Consider the following 12,811-nt stretch of genomic DNA (forward strand, 5'->3'; position numbering starts at 1 on the left):
GGAAAGCCCTGACAGCTGGCCATGAAGGCCAAGCTGGGTTCCACCATGCCGTGGCCTGTGCAGGCCCAGCATGGGCGATAATGAGCTGAGCTGCTGGGCTGCCACATTTCTCACTGTCTGCAGCAAGGAGGAGACAGGAGAGGATGACCTCCAGGGAACGGTAGACACGAGAGACTGCACTTGTATGAAAGAGGGAAGAGTGGAAGTGCAAGAGGGTAGGGAATAAGAACCAGGCATAGGAACAGATTAGATGACGTAATGAGTGTGTGATCTATCTGACTGTGAGATACTTCAACTTCAAAAAGAGCAATGGTGCAGTGTATAAATTAAACACCTCATAAGCCATGAGGTGAGTAACAAAGAGAGGAAGAAGTTGCTCCATAACTAACGCTGCTGATCTGAGTAGCTGTTTAATGAGCAAGCTCACCCTCAGCAACACTTTCCACTTATGCGCTGCGATTGAGATACATTACTGCCAAGTAGACGGCACAGCTGGCCTGTTTTGGCACCCATCAGCGTGTGCTTCCAAAGCCATTTGCTGCCGTTTCTGGGATCACCCCCTGAGGCGTCTTAAGAATCCCCAAGCCAACTAAAAAGGCTCCCCTGTGCTCCCACAGCTTCCCACGGTGCCTGCCTGCAGAGGGGTTATTACTGCAAAATGCAATTAATTTTTAAGAGGGTGGATTCTCCTATTTATCTTTGCTCATGCCTCAGTGATAAGACACTCTCTGGGTGCACCGTCACTCTGTGCTCATCTGGCTGTGGGAGCCAGATAGTAGTCATTTCTACAGCACTGTACTGTGCACTCTCATCAGGGCTAGTTCCTTCAAAGACATAAAGCATTTTCGTCATCGGCCCTTGCCTCAGTTGTGTGACAATGGGATCTGCCTCCAGAAAAGGTTGCCCTGCTTTTCCATGTTTGACTAATACCATAATCCACACACACACAAGTAATGGGCAATACATTAGTAAATCCCCAGAGTTTGGAAGAAGGCAGGTGGCTGTTGACTGATGGCCATGGGGCAGCCATGAAGGGGACAGCTGTTCCTGTCTACAGGGACCCGGGACTGGAGAGAAATCTGCTCGCTGAACCCCCACCGACAAACAGGCCAGTGGCCGACCTTAGTTAATACACACCTGTTTGTCATATGTAGTGATTCTACATAACTCCTTTAATAATGCATGATTTGGTGGGTCTTTATGCCGTTACATCATCAAGTGACCAGGCTACAGTTTATCATTTTACTCTGTTACTGTGTAGGTTGCCCTACTGCGAAGAATTCTTGATAAAACCAGATAGCGTGGAGGGTGAATATTAAAATAATGAATAATGCATTCATGAAAGTATACCTCAGTACTCAGCTCATTGTTTAAAAAGTCTCTGATCCAGCAGAGAATGTGGTAATAATGAAGAAATAGCAGACCAATAATTCAGGTTTGTATTAAATAGACATTGGAGGTTGTTTTATTTTTTACATTTAATTTCAAATGTCCTACTGTATATTCTAGATTGCAGTGAAAACCTCATCAAATGTCAAGCTTGCAATTTTTTAACCACTTATTTTAAGAGTTTGATGATAGAACGAATTCCAAATAAAGCCTTTTTTTACTCTGGCGTTTGCAAAATTAATGATGAATGAGACTGTTTTTAATGTAATACAATATAATGAAATATAACAACTTAATCACAATAACTTATGTTGACATTCCAAAGACTCCCAAGAGTTCTCAAGACTACAAAACTGCATCATTTGCATCCACCGCCAGTCTGTGAAGGAGCGATGCCATAAATAACTGACATGTGTTGACAGTCTTGCTAACCGCATTTTATTCACAAATATTGTAAATATTACATATGCAGGGACGCATGAGAATTATCAGGTGCAAGCCATGGATTTGACCTCGGTCACTGTTTTCTGCACAACATGCAGTGAGCAACAGACTTGCTCCCGCTGCTGTCCGGGAGGGACAGAGGCGAGATAGAGACCTGGGATCTGTGTGAGAAATGAACAATCAATATGAATCAATGCTGTACCACCAATGACCACATGTACCACATGTAACTCCCTCATGCCGGTTTAAAATGTGACACAGGCTCTATTCATCCTGTAAATGAGCTGTTAAAAAAAAGGCCTGATACACATGACTGTATGGCCATGATAAGAGGCCATCTGTCCAGTTGGCACACACAGGAGATGTTCAGGTAACAGTTAAATTTAGATGGGGAACAAATAATTGAAAGGCCTCTAGGGGACTATGATGAAAAAAAAAAATCAGTCTATGGAGGAATCTGAGAACTGTACACTCAGAAGAGGGGGGGGGGGGGGGGGCTCTGCTCTCATAGATGGTGAAAATTATCATCAGAAAGCCGGGGTATAATCTTTTCTGAATAGAATTCTATTACAATATGGCACCATGAGATAAATGCCTGGGCTGTCAGAAGCTAGCAAGCAGACTTAAATGAGCTCTTAAAGGGGAATCAGGCAGCCTGTTAACTGTTACACAAAGCAGAGAGCCCAGCAATCACACTAAGGGTTGAAGTTGGCACCCACTGAGATGAAAAATAGCTTTATTAGATTCATTTCCAGTCTGCTAAAAATACATGCCTGTTGCCTGTCCTTTGTTGTGTGTCAACAGAGACAGTGGAGATAGAAAAATAAGGGATGAGCAACTCAGTTTGTTGAGTTGTCAGCTTGACTAAATGGTTGTTTTCTGCAGCGATATCTCCAAAACACAACAAAATAGCCAGTAATTATCTTTGACACAGTTGAACTATTTCTATATAATTGTATTGTTACAATGAATTGTCAAATAGAGTATTATGATACCACTGTAGCGGTATTCTTCTCTCGCCTCCATCCACTCATATACTCCCAAACATTCAGTTGTGCTACACAGTAGTATTGTGAGCTGGGTTGGGTCAAACATCGACCAAATTCCTCAAAGGATTGCTCCCTTATTCTCAGGCATGTTGAGAACCATCATCAAACAAAGAGAATTACATGTCTTCAGATTGGGGTCACAAAATGGCGGCACATGTGACTGTGCATACAGGGTAGACCTGCCACACCAGCCCACCCACCACCTGGCTTAAACTGTGGCCCCCTACCATGGAAATAGATTAGATTAGATTATTCCTCTCATTCGGAGGTGCCGTGTGATCCGTTCTGTCTTAGTTACAACGTGGAAGCACTTAATGCTTCCTCTCCGGGTGCTAACAGTATATAATTAATGTTATTGGGATAAGTGAGTGGTTCTGTTTGTTGATGGTGATGAAGTCAAGGATGGCCAGGAGGGACATATATTGAGTAGCATGTTGTGGCCTGCCAGTCCCAAATGGCTTTCGAAGGAATTGGCAGCGGGTGCTGCAGCCCCTCCCATTAAAATCTTTAATTAACACTTGGCAATTAAACATGGCTCTTCAGAGAATTGTTAATAAGAGGCCTAAAGCTGAGTATTTGTGGGTGAAGAGGCTCTAGAGATCTTTTGTTCCTTCACTTCAATCCTGCAATCAAGACCTTTGGAAATGCAGTTAATAGTCATCAGAGGGAGACTAAATTTGTACTAGCTGTCCATTTCCTTCTGGGGATGGGACAAATTAATTAATGCTGTCAGGGAACACACATTAGGCTGGTTCCATGTTCAGATGAAATATGTACCTGGTCATCTCAATATGAAGGGATTGAAAAAATTAAAAGATGTTGATTTCACCCAACAATAGCAATAACTGTTGAGGATTCAATCAGCCCAGCTGTCAACCTGTCGAGGAGCTTAAGTCTGATTCTGTTGTACAATAAAGGCTGTTCTTTTTTGATGAGTTTGGACCTGACTGGTGGCAGTTAGCTAACCAATTTCCTCTCTGTTCTGCCATGTATTTACTGCTAAGTCAAGCCCTGTTGACGCATAAATGTGCATGAAATACCAACTTTTTAAAAGGGTGAAGAGCAACGAGCATTAATTTACTGTTTATTTATTGCCGAGGGAAAATTGTATTTCCTCATGCAGACATAGTTCCTGTAAAGGAGCGAGATGTTGTGGTTTCCGCACAGTTCACGTGTGTCGATGTCAGCAGGCTTATGCAATAACTTTCACAAAAAATATTTTCAAAACATGAATTGTCACATTGCAAAAAAACAACATATTTCATTGATTTCTCTGGAAATATTACATGAACCTTTGTGGTGGTCTGAGCTCGCAGAGCTCCTCCAGTTATCTATCTAGTATCAGCATGGTGTCTCTGATCTTCTGCCTTATAAGCTTGCCTTTGAATTGCAGAGTAAAGGTCACTTGTTTGTCTTGTTTAGCCTACATATTGAGATGCTGGGTTTTCCCATGCATGACCGCTGTAGTGATAATCAGACGTATGCTAAGAAGTATTCCGAGCCCTGCGGGTGAAAGCATGGTACATTAAGAAGCTGCTTACTGTGGATGTTACTTAATTTAAAAGATGATACTGTGTCAAACAGCCTGGCCTTGCATGTAGCTGATGGAATAATTTGATATGTCTACTATACAGTTACCTATGAGACCAACTCTCTCACTGTGGTGTGGAGACTGTACACGCTGCTGCATGCGTGCCACAGCTAGATACAAAGGTGTGAGAAACCTTTCACAGTAAGTTGTACTACACAAACGGCAATCAAAAACAAAGCCGTGTGACATTAGTGGGTGTAAATATTTAAGACTTCCACTGTTACTTTTGACCACGAAATGCAAGGTTAGACAGAAGATGACAGTTGGGAAAATAGGTGTTTAGTAAGTATAATTAAGTGGCTGTCATCTCTTTTAGGTATTGAATTATTCATATTTTATTTGGGCAAAATTTGCATCTGCTTGTAGAGCTGCATGAGGGAGAAGGGAAGGGAACTTGAAAAAAGAAAGGCGGGGTAAAAGAGAGAGAAAAGTACAGACAGGAAACTGACAAAAAATGACAATATGGGGAAAGATCAAGACTGAGGGATTATGAAATGAAATGATGTAAGGATTCAGCTCTCTATTTTCAGTAGACAGTATGCTGATAATAGCAGAAGAAGGGCACTAGGGTTTTCCACAAAAAGGGAAATCACTTCCGTAAGATACATCAAGCACAAGCAAGAGAAGAAGGATAATTAGAGTATTAGGAGGCAAGGCTCACTGCTGGGAGGTCATCGAGCATGCTAGCGTCCTAATAAACTAACCGGGCTACCTGTTTTGTTTTTTTTGTTGTTGTTTTTTTTTTACATGAATAATCACAAAAGACACTTTTGAAGGCAGTATTTATTGTATCATAAGATTTGCAAATTTGATCAATACCACTCATGTATATAGGCTAGCTACAAAGAAGCAAGGTAACAGCTTGGTAGATCCACTACCATGCTCAGGTACCACATTTCTTCAAATAAAAGCTAGCAGTCAATTAAAAGCTGGGGTCTGAAATGGGGTCTTTGGTAATTACTGGGCAACTGTTAGACATGAACAGTGAAAGGCCCCCCAAACAAGATACGGAAAAAAAGAAGGAATAAAACAGGAAAGAGGGGAAAATATGTGCCAGTGCTTCTTTCTCTTTCACAACCATTGACTGGATTTAGACAAGCAAAGCAGCAGAGCAGGGATCTTCCTGGTGGCAGCGTGATGGCAGCTGTGCAGCAATAAGATAATTTCCTGTCACAGGGGGTATTATCAGCCCATCACTGCATCAGGAGAGAGTGCCTTCCCCCCATGGTCAGTGTCTTTACATCCCTGTCAGCTCCTCCACTGACGTTCAATTTAATAAATATGAAATGCCTAAGATGCTGTATATGTTTGCTCTCATCTCAGTTTCATAGCAATAAGACATTATCTTGCATTTGTTAACTCGGCTAATGCCACTTCATGTCATAGGAAATCAAATTGGTACATGAAAAGCTGAGGATAAACGGACACATTACATGTTTGATGACAGAATGCGCTTCCTTTTTTCATGCCATCCATCGTAAAGGGGAAAAAAAAAGACATTTTGAAGTAGATGATAACCCATGCCTTTGAAAGAGAGCGCCATGCTGTGGCATGTCTAATGCAGGAGACGTAAAGACATGACAAGATGCAGAATGTGGGTTACACCTGTCATCTTCAGCCTGACATCACATGCAGACACTTCACCGCCATACTCAGCAGCCAATGGGACGACAGCTACAGTAGATGTATGGGATTGTTTCCTTGCGCTTTCCATCTCTCGGGATGAGGAACAAAAGTTCTTCTATTGAAGGATTCTGTTTCATCATCAAATCAATAAATGCTCAATTTTATGCCAAAGGGATTGGAGGGATAAAGACTCAAACCCATACCCCATGACAGATCTCATTCATCTCTTCACAGATGCACAGAAGCTGGGTATCTAAAAGCTTCTTTCCCCAGCTTACTCTTCCTTGTGCAAGTATTTAATTTAGGTTTAGGTTTTTTTTAGGTCACTTACACTGCACTGACACATATAAATTTGTCACTGAGTTTATGTTACAATTCTGAGAGGTGAAATGAGGTTTCAAGTATCAGAGCAGCAATTTTACAAGGTTGTGCATACAACTTTTTGTTTGATTAAAACGCCGTCATCTATTGATAATAGATCCATCCAATAGATGAACTGTATTAATGTAACACCATTTACCTCGTAGGATTCAGAATGATTTAAAATGTTGCCACAATCATCGGGGCAGAAGTTGCAGAGGTAGTGAAGCAGCTCCGCAGTGGCAGAACTCAAGGGGTGGATGAGATCCACCCTAGGTGTCTCAAGGCTCTGGATGTTGTGGGGCTGTCTTGGTTGACATGTCTCTGCAACACTGCGGACATCGGGGGCGGTGCCTTTGGAGTGCCATCTTAAATAAAGGGGACAAGAGGGAGTGTTCCAACTATCAGGGGATCACACTCCTCAGCCTTCCTGGAAAAGTCTAAGCCAGGGTACTGGAGAGGAGGGTCAGGGCGATAGTCGAACTTCAGATCGAGGAGGAGAAATGTGGTTTTCGTCCAGGCCGTGGTACCGTGGATCAGCTCTTCACCCTTGCTAAGGTGCTGGAGGGGGCATGGGAGTTTGCACAACCAGTCCACATGTGCTTTGTGGATTTGGAGAAGGTTCATTACCATGTTCCCAGGAGCACCCTGTGGGGGGTATTCCGGGAGTATGGGGTGAATGGCCCCTTACAAAGGGCTGTTCAGTCTTTCTACTGGAGGAGTGAGAGTCTGGTTCGCGTTGCCAGCAGTAAGTCAGACTTGTCCTTGGTGAGGGTTGGACTCCACCAAGGCTGCCCTTTGTCACCGGTTCTGTTCATAACTTTTATGGACAGAATTTCTTGGCACAGCTGGGTGGTGGAGGGGGTTGATTTGATGTTGTCTCGGCTCGGCGGCTGGGATGAGAATCAGCCCCTCCAAGTCTGAGGCCATGGTCCTCGACCGGAAAAGAGTGGCCTGCTCACTCCAGGTCGGGGGGGAAGTCCTGCCTCAGGTGGAGGGGTTTAAGTATCTCGGGGTAGGATGGAGCGGGAGATTGACAGGCAGAATGGGGCAGCGTCCGCAGTGATGCAGGTGCTAAACGAGTCCGTTGTGGTAAAGAGGGAGCTTAGCCAAAAGGCGAAGCTCTCGATTTACTAGTGAATCTACATTCCAACCCTCACCTATGGTCATGAGCTTTGGGTAATGACCAAAAGAGCAAGATCGCGAACACAAGCGGTCAAAATGAGTTTCCTCCACAGGGTCGCTGGGCTCTCCCTTAGAGATAGGGTGAGAAGTTTGATTATTCGGGAGGGACTCAGAGTAGAGCTGCTGCTCCTCCATGTCGAGAGGAGTCAGTTGAGGTGGTTCAGGCATCTGGTGAGGATGCCTCCTGGATGCCTCTCTCTGGAGGTTTTCCAGGCATTTCCAACTGGGAGGAGCCCTCAGGGCCGACCCAGGACATGCTGGAGGGATTATATCTCTTGGCTGGCCTGGGAACGCCTCGGGATTCCCCCAGAAGAGCTGGTGGAAGTGGCTGGGGAGAGGACAGTCTGGGTTTCCTTGCTGAGGCTGCTGCCCCCGCGACCCGGACCAACCTGATAAAGCGGAAGACAACAACGATTCTACAATCACACGCTCATGTTGTTGCTCAAGTGCCGATTTGCTCATCAGGAGCAATTGGAGGTTCAATATCTTGCTGAAGGACACTTTGACACACTTTTCAGGAGCCTCATTACCTCAGATCCAAGCTGGTCTGTTGTATATCTTCTTGTAGATTGTGTGCTCGTGATGTATAGGTGGGAGGTTTCTGAAGTCCTGCACCAACCTGATCTGAGAGTCTATCCAGCCCTCCCAACCTGTGAAAATACAAGTTAAAGGACAAAATTCATTCTTGGTTTTTATGTATTTTTCTGTTCTTTATTGATTATTTAGTAAGAGACCTGTCAGGAGTACTGACTCTGACTGAGAGCTGACCGTGGTGCTGATCCTGCTGCTGTGACCCGAAGCTCTTACTTAACTCTCTGTCTACCACCCACAGATGTGGGAAGACGATTCATAAATAGATAAATTATTCCAAACTGTATATATTTTTTTAAATTTTATGTTTTTTAACTCACCAACTAAAAGCTGTATTTCCCTTGACCTGTAACCACCTACCCCACAGGTGTAACCATGGGTCAACACATCAGTACACGCTACTGGGAGCACATTTCTGTTTGCATACTTAAGAGTACATCCTTTCACTTGCAAATGTGTAGAAATTGTAGTGTTTGTGATAACCTTAATTTAGTTAACAATGTATAGACAACAAAATAAAACTACAATATGAGAGGCAGCACTTTTCTATAGCTCACTCGTCGCATTGATTGAAATGCACAAACTCGCCTCAGACTGTTTCTTTCTCTGTGATGGACTCAGAAGGCTCTTGTCAAACATAAACTAAGCCAAACCATCTAGATTTTGCAAAGAGGGGTAAAAGAAAAAAAAACACAGACAATTTGAGCATTGTAGAGTGGGAATGACAGACTGCTTAAGAAAGGATTACAAACACAGCAGGTTATTGTGTGTCAGTTCAAGGGTGGATGAGCCTACGTGGAGAACCTCCTTGACCCTGATCAGACTTGGATTGTTACACTCTACTTTTCTTGATCCAGTATTCAATCCAAGTATGCAATTCTTTCCAGCTCCCCTCACATCTCCTGATTTTCAGGAATCCTGGCAGCCTTTCTACTTTCACAAAAGCAATCCGACTTGCATGAGACGACTGTCCTTATTTTCTATGCTATATTTCCACGAGAATGGCCTTTTGATGATCCCTACTAAGATTAGAGGTGACTGGGATAGTAGAGTCAGATGACACAGAGGGAGACATCTGAGGTCAGCCGTGTCAGCGAATGGTAAGATTGTTGGAAGTGTAGAAATGGTGATCAAAGGGCACCTCCAGCATCGCCCTATGAATGGTTAATTTCTTCTTTTCTTTCTTAGTTTTTTCTTCCGCTGAGGGTCAAGGATACCTGTTATTATTCCCGAGGGGCTCTTAGAGTGCTTTGATCTGCATCTCTGCTTTCTACTCTGTAGAATCAATGAAAGGCCATCCCACACACGTTTTAATACTTTTATTTAACAACAAAAAGACATGGGAATACACACTCCTTTTCACCCACACTCTGATAAATGTATTTGATTTACATGGTGCTTGAGCAGCCTCATGCTTTTTTTTTTTTTTTTTTACTGATTAAAAGCTTGTACATGCATATAGAATTAATCGAGACATAAGCAGACATTCAGAAATGTCGGCGTATATACAGGTAGATACATCATGCAGTTCAGATTTTACATAATGTTCAGACATTTCTCATAATTCGCATTTTCATGTAATTTTTTCTTTATTTCTTTTTGGATGTTAATTTCCCACATTCAATCACCCACACAGTCACACACTAAAACCACAGTGAAACAAAAATACACAAAAAAACATCCGTGTCAGTCATACCTTTTCTTTTTTTAAAGAGACCTCCTTTTTTCTCTTCCTTTTTTCTTTTGCTGTCATTGATTGAAACGCATAATTTGATTTTGCTGGGTCAACACTCCTTTCCACAAACATGCAATAACTTACTAACACCTGTAAGCTGGTAGTATTACTTTCTTGAAATGGTACTTAAAATTAATCATCAACATTGCCATTTCATTCGTAATGTGCAAAATAAAAACCCTTCCTCGTCAAATTGTTTCCTCATCCCTGTTGCTAATGCTCTTGTGTACAGAATACCATCACAATTTATATTTTTTTCTTTTAAAAAAAAATCTTTGGAAATGAAAAAAATTAGGTTGGACAAAAATATAAATACAGTATTTTAAAGCTTTGAAACCGAATGTGAAATGAAGGCTTCCTACAAAATGGTTCAAGATAACAACTAGATATTGGAGGGACAGGTTTCAATGACGCTCCAACAAAGCCACAAAGGTGCACACATTCAAAAGCTGTCAGGGAAGGATTCAAGCATGACTGCACACTTGTCGACAATGATAATGCCCCTCTCAGTGTTAAGAGGGGTAATACTGGGGTTAAAAATATCAGTTTTTTGGGATTAATTCAGACCTTTTATTTTTTTTAAGAGAGACCGCTATATATGGTTGCCTGTTACCTGCAAGCGCCTGTTCACCCTACATGCAAACATCTCCATTTCCTTGTTTGTCTGATCTCACTTCCACTGCCCCCTGTGGCTGTGTATCAGTGCTACAGCACTATGGCCTTTGAGTAACCTGATCATTGTGTTTTCTGCGTCCCTGCAGTACAAACAGGTGGAGCAGTACATGTCATTCCACAAGCTGCCAGCAGATATGAGGCAAAGAATCCACGACTACTATGAGCACCGTTACCAGGGCAAGATGTTTGATGAGGAAAGCATCCTGGGAGAGCTGAACGAGCCGCTGCGAGAGGTGAGACGTGTGTCTTTGGGTTTGAATCTGCTGTGGTATTCAAAGCCTGCGTACTGCTTGACATCCCCCTCAGTTCAGTTCACATTCACTGACATTACACAAGCACTCCGGTGGAAAAAGATGTTTTTTCTTGAGGCCAAATCCTAACGAGAGGAAAACTGAGAGGATCTCAGAAGAGAAAAACAAATGTCTGCACAGCTGACATATTTTTTGTTGTTACATTGATATCCCTCTTGTCTGAAATTGTGACAGGTCAATGCATTTGTAAAACACTGTCTCTTTTTCTGCTGCTCTGTCTCTCTGTGCTCATACAGGAAATCATCAACTTTAACTGTCGAAAGCTGGTGGCTTCAATGCCTCTGTTTGCCAACGCAGACCCTAACTTTGTCACCTCCATGCTTACCAAGCTGAAGTTCGAGGTGTTCCAGCCTGGGGATTACATCATCAGAGAGGGTACCATTGGCAAGAAAATGTACTTCATACAACATGGCGTAGTCAGTGTACTGACCAAAGGCAGTAAAGAGACCAAGCTTTCAGATGGATCGTACTTTGGGGGTAAGAAGAGCTCACATTCACTTGCACACATCTTTTTGTGGAGTTTAAATGTGTTCTCTACTGATAAAGTTTTGATTTTTAGCACCCTAAGACATCGGCCAAGGTTTGCAACAGCTTTTGGATAATAATGCTCTTGCTCAGATATTAGCACCTCGTGAGCCTTCAGTGGTATATTTTGCAGTGCTTGTCACCTCACTTAAAATTCTTCTTCATGGTTTATGCAAGACTTTTCCCTTAATTCACATCACAAGCTGTCTCTTCAATGTAGGGCAGAACCAAATTAAGAAAACAGTACTTGCTGGAGTGAAAATTAAGAAATACGCCTTTGAAGGTCATATAGGTCAGAAAGCTGTGAAATTACATACTGTAAGACTGCTTGGGAGTTTTGTGATAACCCAGAATTGTGACTCGTGTTATGGTCTTAATCGGGGTCACATGATGTGTAGCTCTCTGACGAGCCACAAGAGCCCGTGACACATGTAGGAGACAATACTGCCATACTCCCCTCACCAAATACCAATTAATTTGCCCAGTGACAGCGTATCATTTAGACTCCACTGTTAAATAATGAGAAATGGTGGCAAAGCGTTTAACAGCACATGACCTGACTGTGGAAGTTTAATTACGTCGTGCCTGCTTGAGTCCATCCCCATGCCCTCTCGCCAGGGGTTCCAGAGAAATAATGACAAGATGGCAGGCAATCTATCTGCACACATGCAAAACTAATCAACATTTTAGACAACATGGCCCTGGCTCTCTCTAGGGCTTTGTTGTCCAAAATGTTCTCTCCTTCGATCCCTACATGCCTTGTGGTAACATCTCACTTTCTCAGACAGTTCAGTTGATCTGCCATTCAAAGATGCTGAAATGAATGTATTCTGGTTACTTGCTTGCTCTAATCTGAAGCCCTGGATCTGTAATTATTTTCCCCTCTTATGTATTATAGGGACAGGGCTTTTGACTCCATTATTCTGTGACTATTCTTGTCAGTGCCACTCCTTTGGGGTTGTAAGGGTGGGGGCTCGTGAGGTAAGCCAAGAGCCACTGGGAGTTTGTTAGCAAACATGAGTTAGTCATTCATGAAATTAATTGGCAGGATCAACACAGGGAGTATGTGGTACATGTGGATCTTTGTGTGACTGGCACTATAAGCAAGCTTGAATTCAACAGAATTTAGTATTTTTAAAACATATGTTTATCTTCCACATATATTGTGCTTGGAAATGCATAGAGCGGCTCCACATGAACCACAATGTTTGTGTGTGAGCATGAGAATGAGGAGCAGAAACTTGTTGGAGCTTTGTCAAGCATGCTCAGCGTCTGCAGGCTCTAGTTTACAGTACAGCAAATGGCGTGTGTATATGCTCATAAGCATCTC

General features: G+C 42.8%; 1 protein-coding gene across 2 annotated transcripts in view; it reads left to right on the forward strand.

Annotated features, from left to right (window-relative positions):
• Window positions 1-12,811, forward strand: part of hcn4 (hyperpolarization activated cyclic nucleotide-gated potassium channel 4) — a 72,662-nt gene that overhangs the window by 39,681 nt on the left and 20,170 nt on the right. For both annotated transcript variants that reach the window (XM_086188609.1, XM_086188617.1), the window contains exons 5-6: window positions 10,732-10,878; window positions 11,193-11,433. In XM_086188609.1, the coding sequence (XP_086044735.1) occupies window positions 10,732-10,878; window positions 11,193-11,433 (388 nt within the window). The remainder of the gene's footprint in view (window positions 1-10,731; window positions 10,879-11,192; window positions 11,434-12,811) is intronic.

This window comes from Aulostomus chinensis, chromosome 2 (genome assembly GCF_037954235.1).
Source record: "Aulostomus chinensis isolate RoL2024-O1b breed Wild chromosome 2, RoL_Achi_v1.0, whole genome shotgun sequence".
Taxonomy (NCBI): Eukaryota; Metazoa; Chordata; class Actinopteri; order Syngnathiformes; family Aulostomidae; genus Aulostomus; species Aulostomus chinensis.